At 40.1% G+C, this 10,958-nt stretch overlaps 1 protein-coding gene across 3 annotated transcripts in view; it reads left to right on the top strand.

The window, feature by feature from the left end:
- The first annotated feature begins 1,018 nt into the window (after positions 1-1,018).
- Positions 1,019-10,958, top strand: part of LOC105479535 (zinc finger protein 451) — an 82,226-nt gene continuing 72,286 nt past the window's right edge. For 2 of the 3 annotated variants that reach the window (XM_011737531.3, XM_011737537.3), the window contains exons 1-3: positions 1,019-1,146; positions 1,718-1,801; positions 9,935-10,015. In XM_011737531.3, coding sequence (XP_011735833.1) covers positions 1,126-1,146; positions 1,718-1,801; positions 9,935-10,015 — 186 coding nt within the window. In that variant the 5' untranslated portion in view covers positions 1,019-1,125. Of the gene's footprint in view, positions 1,147-1,717; positions 1,802-2,374; positions 2,423-9,934; positions 10,016-10,958 lie in introns of those variants that run through there. The other variant, XM_011737536.3, reaches the window with a different exon arrangement.

Raw genomic sequence — 10,958 nt, 5'->3', positions numbered from 1 at the left:
GTCTCGAACTCTTGGGTTTAAGTAAACCGCCCGCCTCGGCCTCCCAGAATGTGAGGACCCGCCTGGCCTAAAATAATGTTATCACTTAATTCTTTTCATAAACTTTATTGACAAAGATTGGTGTGTTTTTTTAAAAAGCCTTTTAAAATTTTTGGTAAAGTATTACCTGAGAAAAGATTAAATGCATAGTTGAATATAAAAAGATCTATTTTATAGAGTTGTTTATGAGTGTGAACACACAAAAGGTTAAATGGTCAACCTTACAGCAGTCGATAAAATAGATCTCTCACATTCTCTGAGTATATCTGAGAATATTGAAAAAGTGCATTTCAAAATCACTGGCTAGGGTTTAGTGACAGCTAGGTAGACCTCGGTTCCCTTTCCTATTGGGCCCTGGACTTCCCATCCCTATTTTCTTCCTCAGGTGTATTAATACTGGCAGGGCCTGGGAGACTGACGCTAGGGAAGAGGTGTGTAATGTAAGGACACTTCAGATTCTTTCCTGACCTTAGAATTCAGCTAAACCTCCACATAGACCCTCTGCTCAAAAATGAGTAAATACATAAATTTAAAAATGAATAAAAGAGAAATCCGTTCCCACCACCCACCTTCAGGACTAAAACAGAAAAATCAATGAGCTGCGCTTCACAACCATACCAAAACCAAACAAATACCAACTCAAACCCTCCCTCACATCCTCCCACATCTTCCCAGCGCTTCGCTATCTCACAGGACCCAACTGACCCCTGGCTTCGCCCCATTGCAGCTGGCGTCTCCTAGGCGCAACGCATGCCCCTAACCTCGGGGTTCTTTTCCTCTCCTTTCCACCCCGGCGAGGAGCTGTCTCAGGGTCGACCCGAACTACAATACCCAGCATCCTGTGCGGCGCGGGGAAGGAAGCCCGAGAATGAGAGAAAGCGGTTCCGAGGGGATAGCGGGCCAGTAAGGGCCGCTCCTCTTTTGAAGCGGTTTTGCGTCTCTTTCCGCCGGTGGCGTCGGCGCTCACGCTGGGGCGGGTCCCGGTAGCGCGAGGCGGTGCAGGGCGGGAAGGGGAGTCGTGGCGGCTGCGGCGGCGGCGGCAGGGACAGCAGGAGCAGTGGTGCTGTCAGCACGGCCGTCGGAGACATGGGAGACCCGGGGTCGGAGGTGAGTAGTCGAGTGAGGGCCCTGGCGTTCTCAGAGGCGAACCGCGAAGGGCTTGTGTTTTCTGCCGTCTGAGGCCTGGTGCTCCATCGCAGCCTCTGGGCGAGACCTCTTCAGTGTCTTGGGCAGAGCCCAGCTCTGAGGCCTGGTGCGTGTCTGAGCCAGGAACCCGCAGCAACAATGGCCGCCCGTCCCCCCGCACGGGGCCCGGCGTTCGTTGTGGCCCCCGCTGGGCCAGTGGGAGCGACGTTTTAAGGCAGGATTGCCCTTCGGTGTTGAGCTTGCGTTCCTTCTTCTGGAGTAGATAAGGGGAATTCCAGAGTCCTCCTTCTGGAGTAGATAAGGGGAATTCTGAGAGGCTGGTACTGCGTTTTCAGCGTTGAGTCCCTGCAGCTCCGCACATGCTGTGGCAAGAGCCGACTGCTCGAGTTCTGTTCCTGGTCGGGTTTGCGTGAAATTGTGCTCAGTTCGTTTTCCTCAAGAGCTCTTTGTTTTTAATTGTTCCTTTCGGAAACGCTCTCTTTCTACAAGAATGTGGCTGAACAGATAAGCATGTTTTGGCTTGTTTTTATAGATAATAGAATCTGTCCCTCCAGCTGGCCCTGAGGCATCTGAGTCAACAACGGATGAAAATGAAGACGACATTCAGTTTGTCAGTGTAAGTAGCAACTGATGATTGGGTTTTTCCCAGAGTAAAAGACTATGGTGGGCCCTTATGTAATTTTACCTCACCTGGTCATTTAATGTTTATGAGTGTCTAATACATGCTAGACACTGTGGAGCATGGCACAGGATTGGGATCTTTACCAAAAGTGCTGTCTGAGCCACCCCCGTAGCCATCACAAAGAGCATGGCCTAAAGAACGTGCTGTACACTTAATCTCACCCCCTACCTTTCATTTAGACATAAGATAAAACGCTGGTCTCTAAGACGCTGTTTTGAAATGGAGCAAGAGTAACTTCTAAAGGCGACACAGAGGAAGGAGCAGCTAATGATGAGCAAGGTCGTAGAAAACAGGAAGGGTTGCGAGAGCCCAGAATCTTAGCGTTATGGTGCTTCTAACATGAAGGCAAATAGCTTGAAGATTTCGCTAACCTCTGAGATCATCATGTTACAGCATAGTACGGTTGATGCTCATAATGAAGAATCCTGCATCACTGGGAACATGCTCTATTTTTTTGAGTTTCTTCCCTTTGGGACAGTAGTTTTCAAGCCTTAGTAAGTATAGACAGGCAGATTCCTGGGCCCCGCTGCAGACCTACCGAATCAGAATTTCAAGGTGGGGCCTAGGAATTCTCATTTTCAGACAAGTGCAGGGACATGTGGATTTCTGAGCACACTTTGTACAGCATTGGTTTCCAAAGCAGAAGGGGGTGTTTTATGATGTATTTTGGGATGATTTTCATCCATAGTTATTGGAGTTTTAGAAAGGCTTTGTGTAAAGTGGTATCTCAGCTACTAGGCAGAAAATAGTTCTGTCCCAAACTCCTCTTTTGGAATGCCGTAGTTAGTTGCAGTTTGGTATTCAAGCTGTAGAATATTTTGTTGAGTGTCTGATGTGCATTTGTGGTGGATGCTGGGAAACCCTGTAAAACTGGTTATTAAACAGTTTGTTCCCCAGCATTAGGGCCGTTTTGGTAATTCATTTTTGTATGGTATTTTAATAGATTTGTTTAGGAGTCCTTCACAAGATTGTTTTATTGAATTTCTTTCCCTTTACCAGTGTATATTGTGCTCTCTCCTTTTCATTTTGAATTTCTACGGATTTGGAGTAGAGGATGGGGTTGAATTGTGTTCTGCCCTTTCCTTCACCATGGGCTGAAGTATGTTTAGTAACAGGATTCCATGGCTCTTGAGGACAGATATCTCAGGTTCTTCCTGAATCTTGGTATATTTGTGAACCGAGTGTTTTTCTCATGGTGTTTAGTAGAAATAATACTAGGAATGACATACTTCTTTATGAACTATGGCCCTTGGAGAAACACAAGTAGAATCTCTTAATATTTGAAAAATGTTTTGTGTAATGAATTACAGTGTAGCTTGTGACTAGTTAATATAGGCTTGAGTTCAGCTTTGGTTTAAAGGAGTCTTTTAATTTAAATTTTATGTTAGATGTAGAGGATCACTTACATCTTTGCATCAAGAATAAAGAATGTGCAATCATTGAATATCCAACATGATACAACTTCTTACTCTTGTTCCCAAATAAAGGTTCAGAGGTTTCACAGCTCCACATGGAGAAGTGAATTATATGTTTTAAGTGCAATTACAATACTAGAAGAAGCCTATTAAAATTTTTCGCTTTACATTTAAGTGGCACCACTTAAATGACAATAATAGCTTAATTATATTTCAAAATATGTTCGGAGACAGAATATTTACTTTTCTCTGGAATCCAATCCTATATGTGACTCCTCCAGCCAGTAATGCTTATTCAGTAAAGATGAAAAAGTTTGAGTTCTTCAGATAAAAAGTGAGTATTGTGATGTCACTTCATTTTTAAGGTTTGGATTTCATAGCTCTTGCTAATCTGATTTTCCCACTTTTAGTCCACTTGGTGGCACAGCAGTTATTCTGTGATTTGTAGAATACGGAATCTGAAACTAAACCCAGCTGAAGGAAAGGAGTGATATAGATATGGAGGGGAGGTGCAAAAATGGGCCCTCTCATTTAAATTTTATTGAAATAAACATAAAAGTGCACAATTCATAAGTATACTTGTTGGATAAATTTTTGCAAAGCCAATACGTGTGTGTAAACAGTGCCTAAATCAAGAAACAGAATGCTGCCGTAACAAAAACTTCTCATTTAGGTCAGTTGTTCTTATTTCTGTTTAGTAATATGATCCTTTATTCAACTGCTATTTTTATATCTTTCTTTGAAATTGCAGATTTTTTATGTGCTTTACTTCTAAAAAACTAATAGCTGATGATGTGATAGTTCACAGTGCTATTCTAGATATAAAGGTATACAAACTGCTGAGGGAACCTATTGTAATCTTGCTAACAAAACAATAACAAGAGATTCAGGTTTCAGCCAAGATTATTGATATAGCGTAGAATCATTGGAAATTTCAAAATAGTCAGTGAAATCAGGATATAATTTCCTAAATAGCTTCACTACCACATAGGTCAAGTATTAATACTTTAGCTACAGTAGACAGGAGTCAGGCAGAAAATAGGATTATTTGGTTGGGTGTCTTGGGGCTGTGATGTAAATAAAAATAGTGTTGAAGCTCATAATATGCAAAGCCGTGAGTTAAGTTCCTTAGAGCTACAAAGATTAATTTGAAATACATCCTACCCTTAAAGATCAGTATTTTAGTATGAATGACGAGATAGGAGGTGAGAAGTATGTAAATAGTCCTTAGAGGTAGTAGAAAGTTCTTTTACAGAAAGTACATAGGGCTGTTAAAAAAGGACATTAGACTTGCAGTTTATCATCGTAGTAGTTAGTGGTAGTAATTAGTAGTAGTTAGTATTTACATGTGTTTAAAAGGGCGTTTTGAGTAGAAGAAACAAGGAGAAGCATCAGAATGGGGAAGCAGAGAAGATTATGTGTAGTTCTGAAAGATTTTTTGTTTTTTTAAAGTGGGAGGAGGCGGCATGGGCCAGGTAGTATAGATCTTGAATGCTGGATTAAATTTGAACTATAAAATAGGCACAATTGGAAACTGTTTGAAATATTGCCTGTCAGGACTGCACAAGTAACCTGTGTCCCTAACTTCTCTATATAGGGAAAAAAAAATGATGAATTATTTAGGGTTTTAGATTTATGCTCAAATCCATATTCTTTGTTTTAGAGAAAACTTTGGTTGTAGTCAACTCCCTTTTTAGTAGACCATATTTTGGTATATTGACATCTCTTTCCAATTAGTAGGAAATTGGTGCTTTGGCCTAGAGAATCAGTTTTCTGATAACAGGAATGAAAGCTTTTTATTTCATGAAACATATTTTAAAACTTAGAATATTAGTTTAACTGTTTCCCTAAACTGTTTTGCCATGCTTCTACATGTGCTTCTGCCCCTAAATTGTGTGGTATTGGGAATAGAATTCATTAATTTTTAAATTTTATTTTTATTTAATTTTTTATTTCTATTTCAGAGACAGGGTCTCTTGCCCAGGCTGGAGTGCAGTGGTATGATCCTAGCTTACTGCAGTCTCAAACTCGTGGGTTCAAGCAACCCTCTCGCCCCAGCCTCCTGAGTAGCTGGGACTACAGGTGCACTCCACCATGCCCACCTTAGAATCCTTTATTTTTTGTTAGTGGTGCAATAGGGCATGAGAATGATGGTTTACTAGTTGATGGATAGAACAGATGCTAATAAAAATACCTTGTAATTACAGGACCATATGCAGTTATAGTTTAAGATATAAGTAGTAATTATAAATATTATAGCAAATTATTTTTTTCTTGATGTTTTTATTATAAATATAACTTCTTTTGAGAAATTGGTAATTTATTTTTGGTCAGTGTTACAAAGTATTCAGAGATGGGGTAATAGAGGTAGTCCATTTTCTCTTACTGAAGGAAGAAAAAATGTGTTATTTCAGAAGCTTAGGTTAATAAACATTGTTTTAAAAATAGTATTTATGTTTTGAACTAACTCACAATTATAGTGACTATATAGCCAGTTGTGTTTAGAGAATCAAGTGTACCTCACTCAGTTTTCCCATCTGTTAAATGGGATAATAGTGATAATTCAATATCTTACCTCGTAAAGTAATTTGGGGATCAAGTGAAAAGTACATGAAAAGCTTTGCACAAGGCATGGTACAGGGCTCAATAAATGTTACTGACTCTTAGTAAATAAATGGAATACTAAATGTTTTACTTCTGTAAGCCCATTATCATGGAAGTTTTTCCATATCCACTGTGAAAATTAGCTAGTGTACACTATTTGTGTATAAGTAATCTTTTCCTTTGGGGTACATGTCTGTCCTTATTTTTCCACTCAATCTCTTTGCCATTTTAGTGATTTTCAACATGATTCCCCTTCTCATTCTACTCTATCACTTAAAGCTCAGTAATTATTTGTTGAATGTATATTCTAAATGACTTCTGCTTTTTCTCAATTTTGGATTTTCTGTGATGCTTTTTCTTTCTTTTTTTTTTTTTTTTTTTTGAGATAGGGTCTCACTCTTGCTCAGGCTGGAGTGCAGTGGCATAATCATAGCTCACTGCAGCCTTGAACTCCTAGGCTCAAGCAATTCTGCCACCTTAGCCTCCCAAATACGTGGGACTACAGGCACGCACTACGGTGCCCAGCTAATTTATTTTATTTTTGTAGAGATTAGGTCTCACTATTTTGTCCAGGATGTTGTCAAACTCCTGGACTCAAGTGATCCTCCCTCATCGGCCTCCCAAAGTGCCAGGATTATAGGCATGATCTACCACACCTGTCTGGATTTTCTACCCTTATTTTCCTTTTTTTCTTTTCTCTTAGTGTGAATCATATAAAATTATTGTTCTTCAGTAGTTGAAAAATGTTTGCATATTGGTTTAATGGTTCACTGCAAGAATAAATTTCTGATAACCTTATGTGTCCTTACTCCTTCCCTTTAAACATTACTACAGATTTTTTTTTTCCGAGACAAGAGTCCCCCTCTGTCACCCAGGCTGGAGTGCACTGGCGTGATCTCAGCTCCCTGCAACTTCTGCATCCTGAACTAAAGAGATTCTTGTTCTTCGGCCTCCTGAGTAGCTGGGATTACAGATGTGCACCACCGCACCCAGCTAATTTTTGTATTTTTAATAGAGATAGGGTTTCGCCTTGTTGGCCCAGTTGGTCTCGAACTCGTGGCCTCATGTGATCCACTTTCCTTGGCCTCCCAAAGTGCCGAGATGACAGGTATGAGCCATCCTGCCTGCAGCTACTTTTAAATTCTATTTTTGATCATTTTCTTTTTTCTTTTTCTTTTTTTTTTTTTGAGATGGAGTTTCGCTCTTTTCACGCAGGCTGGAGTGCAATGGCACGGTCTTGGCTCACTGCAACCTCTGGGTTCAAGTGATTCTCCTGCCTCAGTCTCCCGGGTTCAAGTGATTCTCCTGCCTCAGTCTCCTGAGTAGCTGGAATTAGAGGCGCCCAACACCATGCTTGGCTAATTTTTTGTATTTTTAGTGAAGACAGGGTTTCACCATGTTGGCCAGGCTGGTCTTGAATTCCTGACCTCAGATGATTCGCCCGCCTTGGTCTCCCAAAGTGCTGGGATTACAGGCATAAGCCACCACGCCCATCCTGTTTTTCTTATTTTTTTCCAGCCCATTTTACTTTTTACCTTGCATCTTGTCATCTTTCATCTTCCTCTTTACTTTCTGTGCATGGGAACTCTGCCTCTGTGTATTTCTGGTTGCCGGTTGGGGGGCTTTTGTGTTTACTATTTCTGTGGGTCTATAATGAAGGTTCCTAATGCATATTTCTTAAAGAGAGCAAAGTAAGATCATTATATCAATGGGAAAAGCTATCGTATTTTAATTTTTCTTCTTGGATCGAACATATGATTTTCAGTCTTCTTTTTCCTTTTTTTTTGTGAGAGTCTCGCTCTGTTGCCCAGGCTGGAGTGCATTGGTACCATCTCAGCTCACTGCAGCCTCTGCCTTCAGGGTTCAAGTGATTCATCTGCCTCAGTCTCCTGGGTAGCTGGGACTACAGGTGCCTGCCACAACGCCCTATTCCTATTTTTAGTACAGTCAGGGTTTTACCATGTTGACCAGGCTGGTCTTGAACTCCTGACCTCAAGTCATCCACCTGCCTCTGGCTCCCAAGCTGTCGGAATTACAGGTGTGAGCCACCGTGCATGGCCTACATTCTTCATACCAGGCGTAGATTTTAAAGTAGGTGATTCAGCTCTGTTGACCATATATTGGAGAGTATTGGTTCCTCTCTTTCTTTATTTTTTACTTCTGCTTTATAGTTTGAGCAAAAATCTCAATTCCTTTGTTACAGATCCCTGCCCAGTTTTGCCCTCTTGTTTTATATGGTATCTGAATTAGTACCCAAAAGATGGCAGTTTCTTGGTTGAGCAGAAGTCATAGCATAGGGGAGAAAGAAGCTATCTTCGAGACTGGATGCCTAGTCTAGGGAAGAAGATCATTACCTAGATCTCAGCTTCTGTCTCCAACAGTCAACTTTCTACATGCTACAAAATCCTTTCCTCAACTATTATTTCTTCTGTGTTCCTTTCTCTTGTTTCCAGCATACTGGATTTCTCAAAATAATATGGTCTTTTCTGCTGCATTCTCAAGTGTTTTAGAGCCTGGCTTCTGTGCTCACTACTTTCTTGAAAGTTGCTCTCTCAAAGACCTTTAAAAATGTCTGGTTGCCACATTCAGTGGCATTTTATTGTTGCTATGTTTCTGGCCACATTTAACACTGACAGCTTTTTATTGAGGCGATACGATAGTTCAATTTAGTTCTAGAGTTTAATAGTCTTCTAGGGGAGCAACTCTCAAATCTTTATTTCCAGGTATGTTCGTACTTCCCAGATTGGAGGCCTGCATTTTCAGCTGTCTGCTAGATACACCCTGTATACTACTGTTACTTCAGCCCATAGGAATGTCAGCTTTCTGTTTCTGCTTTCCAAAGTTATACTAATGGCATTACACCTGAGCTTAAAACCTTAGAGATCACTGACTCCTTTTGTTTTTTTTTAAATAATCTTTCAAATGTATTTTTATTTTATATATTTATTATTATTATTATTATTATTATTATTATTGAGACAATCTTGCTCTGTTGCCCAGGCTGGAGTGCAGTGACATGATCTTGGCTTACTGCAACTTCTGCTTCCCAGGTTCAAGCGATTCTCCAGCCTCAGCCTCCTGAGTATCTGGGACTATAGGCACACACCACCGTGCCCGGCTAATTTTTACATTTTTAGTAGAGATGGGGTTTTACCGTATTGGTCAGGCTGGTCTCAAACTCTAGCCTGGCCAACATGGTAAAACCCCATCTGTACTAAAAATACACAAATTAGCTGGGCGTGGTTCTAACCTCAGGTGACCCGCCACCTTGGCCACCCAAAGTGCTGGGATTACAGATATGAGCCACCACACCCAGCCTAATAATCAGTCTCTTTTAGTTTTCCATTTTACTTGTATTTTCTTGTATGTCCACTACCATACTCTTCTTGCCATCACCACCATTAGTTCTGCATTATCATGTGCCTGTACTGATTATCTTGCTTTGCCTGCTGTCCACACTCCTCTAAGTGATTGATCTTCTTGAAGCACAGTTCTCATGTTATTGTCTTATTATTTTTTTTTTATTTTCTTTGCCTATTGAATAAAATCTAGGCTTTTAAGCCTGACATTCAAGGCCTGGTTGATGAAGAAATTAGATTGGATGAAAAGAAAGAATGCAGAATAATTCAGGTTTGACGCTTGACTCTGCAGTGGTGGGTGATGAAGCTGAGCTATAAGTCAAATTCATTTTTGAACTTGGATGTATTAACAGACTTTTGATACCAATTCTAGGTGTAAAGCACTGGATTATAATATTTGTATCTTTGTAGCACTGTTCTTATATTAATTTTCCTTTCCCAAGTAATTGACATGGCCTTAATACTCTGCAGGTGTGTAGGTACTTCCTTTTAGGTCTTGTCATCATTTTATATTTACGTATTTTGAATATTTTCCTCTGCTGCTTTTGTTCTGGTTATTTTCTGCTATCCACAAAGCTCCCTCTTCAGAGTAATTCTTGCCAGTCCCAACCAAAAAAACTAGTAGGTTTAAATGCTAATTTGGTTTGAATAACTATTAATGGCTTGTACATTTGCTTGATCGTTTATAGGAAGGACCATTACGACCTGTTCTTGAATACATTGATCTGGTCAGCAGTGATGATGAAGAGCCTAGCACCTCTCATACTGATGTAAGTACATTATATTTGATTTGTGTTTCTTCATTTGTATCTTTTAAGAGGTATTCTCTAAAGAGAGTTATCAAATCAGTGATGCCTGTGTTTAGAAATAGCCAGTTCTATTAGAATGGGCTAAAATAGGTAGTCCAAGGAGTTCTTTGCCCAGATCTCCTACTTCCAGTTTTTTTCCTCTACTTTGAGTGACGATATGAAAAAATGGTAATAAGACTCTGGGAAATTCTAAGCCTTAGAGGTGGTATCTGATAAAAGGGAAATGGAATAAAAACTGCAAGCTTATTGATTCCTCTTTCCCTTCTCTTTTCCTATATTCTCCTCAGGTGCCCTATACAACAGGATTCTTTTGTTCCAGAACCACATGACCACAGAAAATTTGTTTTCTCTTAGAAAAAAGGATATGTAGAGATCCTTTTAGGAATGAAAAGTGAGGGAAGGGTTTATAGGAGATATATTACTTCAGTCATCATCCCTTTCACCTTGTCTGTGCCCCACATATTTAGAGTTACTTATCTTACCTGTGATGTACTGGTTGTAGGTTTGACCCTTGGACCAATACTTTCCTTGCTCTGAGAAGTGAACTAGTTGAGCCCTTTGTAACAGTCTTGCCTTTCATTTGTCCTTGCTTTAGCCCAAACTTCTGTTAATGGGCTGTTTTCTTCTTGGATTAGAAAACTCTTAATGTTCAGAGTGGCCACAAACTTCTTGCTCTGTGATATAGGGGATTGAGAGACTTGGACTTGGAATCAGAATACCTGGGTTTGAGTCTCAGCTTTACTCTTTACAAATTCTGTGACTTTGGATAAATTAAGTAACCTTTTAACCTCCGTTTTTCAACCAAATAAGAATAATACCTACCTCACAGGGTTGTTGTGAGGATGAAATGAGGTAACAAATTATAACTCCTTATACTACAAACCATAAAGTAGGACTATACGAC

Source organism: Macaca nemestrina, chromosome 5, assembly GCF_043159975.1.
Source record: "Macaca nemestrina isolate mMacNem1 chromosome 5, mMacNem.hap1, whole genome shotgun sequence".
Taxonomy (NCBI): domain Eukaryota; kingdom Metazoa; phylum Chordata; class Mammalia; order Primates; family Cercopithecidae; genus Macaca; species Macaca nemestrina.
The sequence above is the reverse complement of the archived record's forward strand: the minus strand, read 5'-3'. Positions and strand labels throughout refer to the sequence as shown.